This window comes from Genypterus blacodes, unplaced genomic scaffold (genome assembly GCF_046128005.1).
Source record: "Genypterus blacodes isolate CSIRO-AG114 ecotype Tasmania unplaced genomic scaffold, CSIRO-AGI_Gbla_v1 ptg000479l_1, whole genome shotgun sequence".
NCBI lineage: Eukaryota > Metazoa > Chordata > Actinopteri > Ophidiiformes > Ophidiidae > Genypterus > Genypterus blacodes.
The window spans coordinates 10,001-15,000 of NW_027467240.1; the positions used below are offsets into that span (position 1 = coordinate 10,001).

General features: G+C 45.1%; 2 protein-coding genes across 3 annotated transcripts in view; one reads left to right on the plus strand and one right to left on the minus strand.

The window, feature by feature from the left end:
• LOC142990152 (collagen alpha-1(XIV) chain-like) overlaps positions 1–5,000 on the plus strand; it is a 19,988-nt gene that overhangs the window by 9,964 nt on the left and 5,024 nt on the right. For both annotated transcript variants that reach the window (XM_076139895.1, XM_076139896.1), the window contains exons 24-26: positions 1–5; positions 123–209; positions 372–425. The exon at positions 1–5 is cut by the window's left edge and continues 73 nt beyond it. In XM_076139895.1, the coding sequence (XP_075996010.1) occupies positions 1–5; positions 123–209; positions 372–425 (146 nt within the window). The remainder of the gene's footprint in view (positions 6–122; positions 210–371; positions 426–5,000) is intronic.
• Positions 3,294–5,000, minus strand: part of LOC142990154 (C-type lectin domain family 2 member B-like) — a 2,093-nt gene continuing 386 nt past the window's right edge. The window contains exons 2-6 of the mRNA XM_076139897.1: positions 4,929–5,000; positions 4,288–4,346; positions 4,046–4,201; positions 3,715–3,836; positions 3,294–3,617 (exon numbers count right to left, since the gene is read on the minus strand). The exon at positions 4,929–5,000 is cut by the window's right edge and continues 21 nt beyond it. Coding sequence (XP_075996012.1) covers positions 3,482–3,617; positions 3,715–3,836; positions 4,046–4,201; positions 4,288–4,346; positions 4,929–5,000 — 545 coding nt within the window. The 3' untranslated portion in view covers positions 3,294–3,481. The remainder of the gene's footprint in view (positions 3,618–3,714; positions 3,837–4,045; positions 4,202–4,287; positions 4,347–4,928) is intronic.

Consider the following 5,000-nt stretch of genomic DNA (forward strand, 5'->3'; position numbering starts at 1 on the left):
GTCTGGTGGGTTCATTCAAACAAATCACACACTTCACTGCAAACACAACACAAACAGGAAACAGGAAACAGGATTATTGATCTGCTCCTTTATTTCATTTGCTTTGTGTTTTGGTCGTCCAGAGAAAAGAGGCCGACTGTCCGTCAATGCCCAAAGCCTGCACCTGCACCCAGGACAGCAAGGGCCCCCCTGGAGCTGCTGGCCCCCCTGTGAGACCCCCTCCGCCCCACACACACACACACACGCACGCATGCATACACACACACACACACAAACACACACACACATATACACACACACAAATACACACACGTTTGTGTGCGTTGAGTGTGACTCTCTTCAGCTCCTGATCCTTGTGTGTTGTTGCACAGGGAGGCCCTGGGATCAGAGGAGCCAGAGGCGATCGTGGAGAGCCTGGTCCAGTGGTGAGTCCATCATAAAGACATGGAGACTGAAAGGTGTTAATGTGAGGACGAGGACAAACCAGGGACATCTAGAAGGGAGAAATATGAGGTCTTATACCAGGGCGTTTGTGCACCCAGGTGGCCGTCTGCACCCTGTGGGCCCAAAAAACAAACGTGTTAGAGAATCTTTCAAACGATGCATTTCATACTCACAGATGGTAAAAAACATTCCTATATAGAGAAACATGTCTTGAGTGCCCTGCTGATGTAAAGGCCTTTATATCTGTAGCTTACACCCGTAATAAGATCAACATGAGGCATCGCAACAAATCCAGACTGGCTACCAAAACAACTCAATCTGAGCTTTTCCCCTGCTGATGCCTGGACCTTCAGCTGTGTGTCCCACATGTTGAGCCATTGAAGTGTTGGTGAGAGGCGGAGCAGCTAACAGTGTGTGTGTGTGTGTGTGTGTGTGTGTGTGTGTGTGTGTGTGTATCTGCTGTGTTGTTGGCTCTACCTGTCGCTGTTTTGGCGCTGTAATTGGTTGAACTCCCTGCTCAGGTTCATGTAGCTGGTCTGTGATTGGTTGTACATGAGGCCCAGGTGCTCTAAGCTGCTCTGTAGCTCGTTCACCTTCTCTGTCACGTTGGTCAGGTTCATCTGCAGCTGCTTATTGCTGAAGTGGAGTTGATCTCTTTCCTGGAGCAAAGCTTCTTTGTCCAAACTCAGGAAAATATCTGGTGGGACACACAAAACAAAACATCATCAACATGTTTGTGAAGTCACCTCAGAGTCTGTGCCCCTCTTGGTAGAGCTGCTGCTGTGATTAGAACGGACCTCTGCTCTAGAAAAGGCACTGTCTCTTTAAGACCCCTCCCAAGAAGCCCTCTCTGCTCTGATTGGTCAGTTACATGCCTGCTCTGGTAACACACACACACACACACACACACACACACACTGGCCAAACGGCAGCTGAGGAGCCTCATGCTTGGTGTGTGTGTGTGTGTGTCACAAGTTCATTACATACATCAGAAACTCGTCACCGCCCTCCAGTGGTGAAAAACAAAGGCTGACGTTAAGCTACAAGTCAGGACGTTCAGCTCGTGAGATGATCGTTCTGAGGAGCGCAGTGGAAACATGATGAGATCAAATCCTCTTACAGCGCATGAAGGTCCCAGCCAGGATCAGAAGGTACAGGACAGCCAGAACAGCTGTGCGATGGTTTCTAGGGACGGTTGGTCCATGCTGTCCACTGTGTGGTCCTACAGGGGAAACACAGGCACGTTCTCATGAAGCAGCCAGGAAAGGGTTTGTAGAAGCAGCCAGGTGCAGAAGACTGAAGAAAGAGTCGGTCTTCATGTGGGCCAAGTTCAGGAAGAGTTAGTGTGCAAAGACCAATTTAACATTTTAAAGGTACAACTTTTAGGTGACAACTATTAAAGTTCAAAGCTGTAAGAGAATTGTGAAGATAACTTTGTCATCCCAGGGTTCCTCTGTAGAATGGAACAGGGTGGAGTTAGAGTTTGATCTTTACAGGTAAGTGGTCAGGTATGTTTTATAAAAACACTGAAGTTGTGAATTTACACTTTCAAGTTATATGTAAACATGTAAACATACATACATATATATCTCTATCTATATTAGCACCATCTTTAAATATTGGAGGTGGAATATTCTCACAGTTTCTAATGAAACCTTTCCTGTGTCATGTCGATGTTAACTTACGTCTCTGTGAGCAAACGTCAGCGTTGTGACTTCGAACATTCTGGCAGAGTGTCTGCTCCTCTTGGACCGTCACGTTCAGAGAACAACGCGTCTCCGCGGGAACGTCTGCAGACATTAGGGACAGAAACAGAGGCACAGAGCGACGGTCTGACTGTGGAGTGCCGTCACCGTCCTGTCTCTGTGTGGGTCAGGCACCTTTCAGCAAGATCAAGTCATCAAGGAAGCAGCATCAGAAACACCCACAAACACACACGCACTTGAACACACCATCACACCAACATTTCCTGTTTCCAGTTTGCTCATGTTCAGCTTTGAAATTAACTTTAACATAAACTACAAATACACAGATGTCAAACTAAACATGAAGCTCCTGTTGCTTCTTCAGCACTGAGGACCTGCTGGACCTACAGCTGCTTGATCTTATAGAACAATAGAAACTCCATCCAAACAACCACTTAGACAAACATCTAACTCCATTTCCTCCATGCTGGTACTTGATTCAGCCTGCATGAGTCTTCTTACCCTGAGCTCATTTCTCCCCATCAAACACAGAGGGTTTTTCATTGCAGTGCATTTTCAGTCACAACAAGAAACTTCTGCATCTTCACTGCTGTGGTGGCCAAAGTTTGTCAGGCTCAGCTCAAAATTCACAAGACTAAACTGGATTGTGTTGGACTTATCCATCAACTTCTGCTTTCATTTGTCAGCCTCAGCTCTGCTTCATCAGCCTCAGCTGTCCTTGGGGCACCATGCTAACATTAGCAGGGGCTTGCTATTGGAGATACTACATCTTCTCTACTGGCAGTGCAGTGAAGTTTCTCTGATCTAACTTTCCTCCCTGTTGTGAGACACTGTGGATCTTCTTAAATGAGTTAGTGATCTCCTTTTTATCTTGTTTCCATGGCGTCAGCAGCTGGGTGGTTCTGTGCTGTGGTCTGTCAGATATGAGCAGCGGTTTGTCTGATCTGTGTCCTCTCTGTATCTGTGTGTCTCTTGTCTCTTGTGTCTAAAGTTTCCTGTGTTCTGCAGCCGCGGTGAAGGTCAAACCCTAGGGTAGAACTTAAAAACAGATATCTTATCTGCTCCCAGGCTTTAGTTTCCCCCTGTGAGCTCATCCAGGGTCCATACGTCACATCACAAATGTACAAAGCACTGAAGAAATCAATGTTAATGAGACAATGGCAGCATTAACTGAGATTATGTTTGGAAAGCCACATTATGAGGAGATGATGTCATCAGAGGAAAACCCCTTACAGAAGGATCACAGAGAAAATGTGCACTTTTTTTTTTTTATTAATACATTGGGAAATTCATGAACTGATGAAGTATTCAGTGATCCATATTTGGGGGGCCTACATGTTGGCCTCCTGGACGCCCTCACAGATCCACTGTTTGGGTCCGTCTTCACTGGGTGTCCAAGTTCCGTTGCTGTTGATGTGCACTAATCTCTTGATCTTTGAATTTATGTCCTCATCTACTCTCCAGAACCTGCAGAACATCCCAAAAAACACAAAGGATTGTGCGTTCAAGAAGAAGCAAGTATTGATTGTTTAGTACACTGAGGTATTTGTTCAACAGGCTTTACGTTAGCATCAGATGTGATTCGTCCACCCATCTCCATGAATCCTTCTGGCTTGTCTTCTTCCCTCTTGGCCTTTGCAGGCCAATCCAGGAATCTCCAGCCCCATTCAGCTTTCTGACAAACTTCTGGAAGTTAGCAGAAGAGACACCAATCATTCTCTCTTCAGACTCTCTTATGTTGAACTTGAGTCACTCAACAATCTTCCAATCCACCAAAATAGAACAATCTTGACTATTTTGGTGGAGATCTTGACCTCCACTGGCCCTGAACATGTTCATGCTACATGTTGAGTCTCACACTGTGTTTATGGTATAAACATTATGGAGGCACTCCCCTGCTCCTCCTTGCTGCTGATGATCACCAGGTCTGCCTTCCTCCTGCTGCACTCCTCTCTGCTGGCTGTCCAGTTTTTCCCCTCAGTAGATTTGTAATAACAGTGCTGTTGAAAGAGACTCCACCCCTCAGCACACGGCGGTGTTCTGATGAGATTCTGTATCAAAAGATACCAAAGAAGTTTATAGTTACACAGATGTTGAGGACAGATATGAATGCTGTAGCTTTGGTTGTGTTTCTCACCTGATTGGTCAGATTGGAGATGAGGGTGTGGAGTTTTTCATTGGTGATGCTCAGCTGGTCTAACAGTCAGGGGACAGATGGTCCAGAGTCAAGATGTTCTCACACTCACTTATGTTCTCCAGAGAATAAGAAACAATTTGAAATGATTTGATTTGAGAATGTATTGCACTTAAGATTTTAGTGGAGAGCCAGGAAGTACATCATGAATATAAAGTAAACATTACATTACATTACATTACATTACATTACGGTCATTTAGCAGACGCTTTTATCCAAAGCGACTTACAATAAGTGTGTTCAACAAAGGTAGATAAAAGAACTTCAGGTCAAGATCAAACTCTAAACATAGAGCATCATGCTAGTGCTGGATGTTCGTCAGGTGATGATGTGTTCCATCCCAGAGGAAATCATGAGTGACATCAATAGAAGTAATAAAAGTGAGAATGGAGAACATCCAGCATTTCCTCCTCTCAGAGGGAAGCCAGTGTGGAGTTACAGGAGGAGGAGTCATGAAGTCAAGTCAACATTTACCTTGCATCATATGAATACTCATTCAAAAGAATAATAATAATAATGAACAGCTGTATTTGGTGTGATTTCATATATTGATGAAGCCCAGAGTGTCACACACACACACTCACAGAAGCCGACGATGATCACAACCAGCAGCAGCAAACAGAGCAGAGCCAGAGCAGCTAGGAACGCTCTGGAAG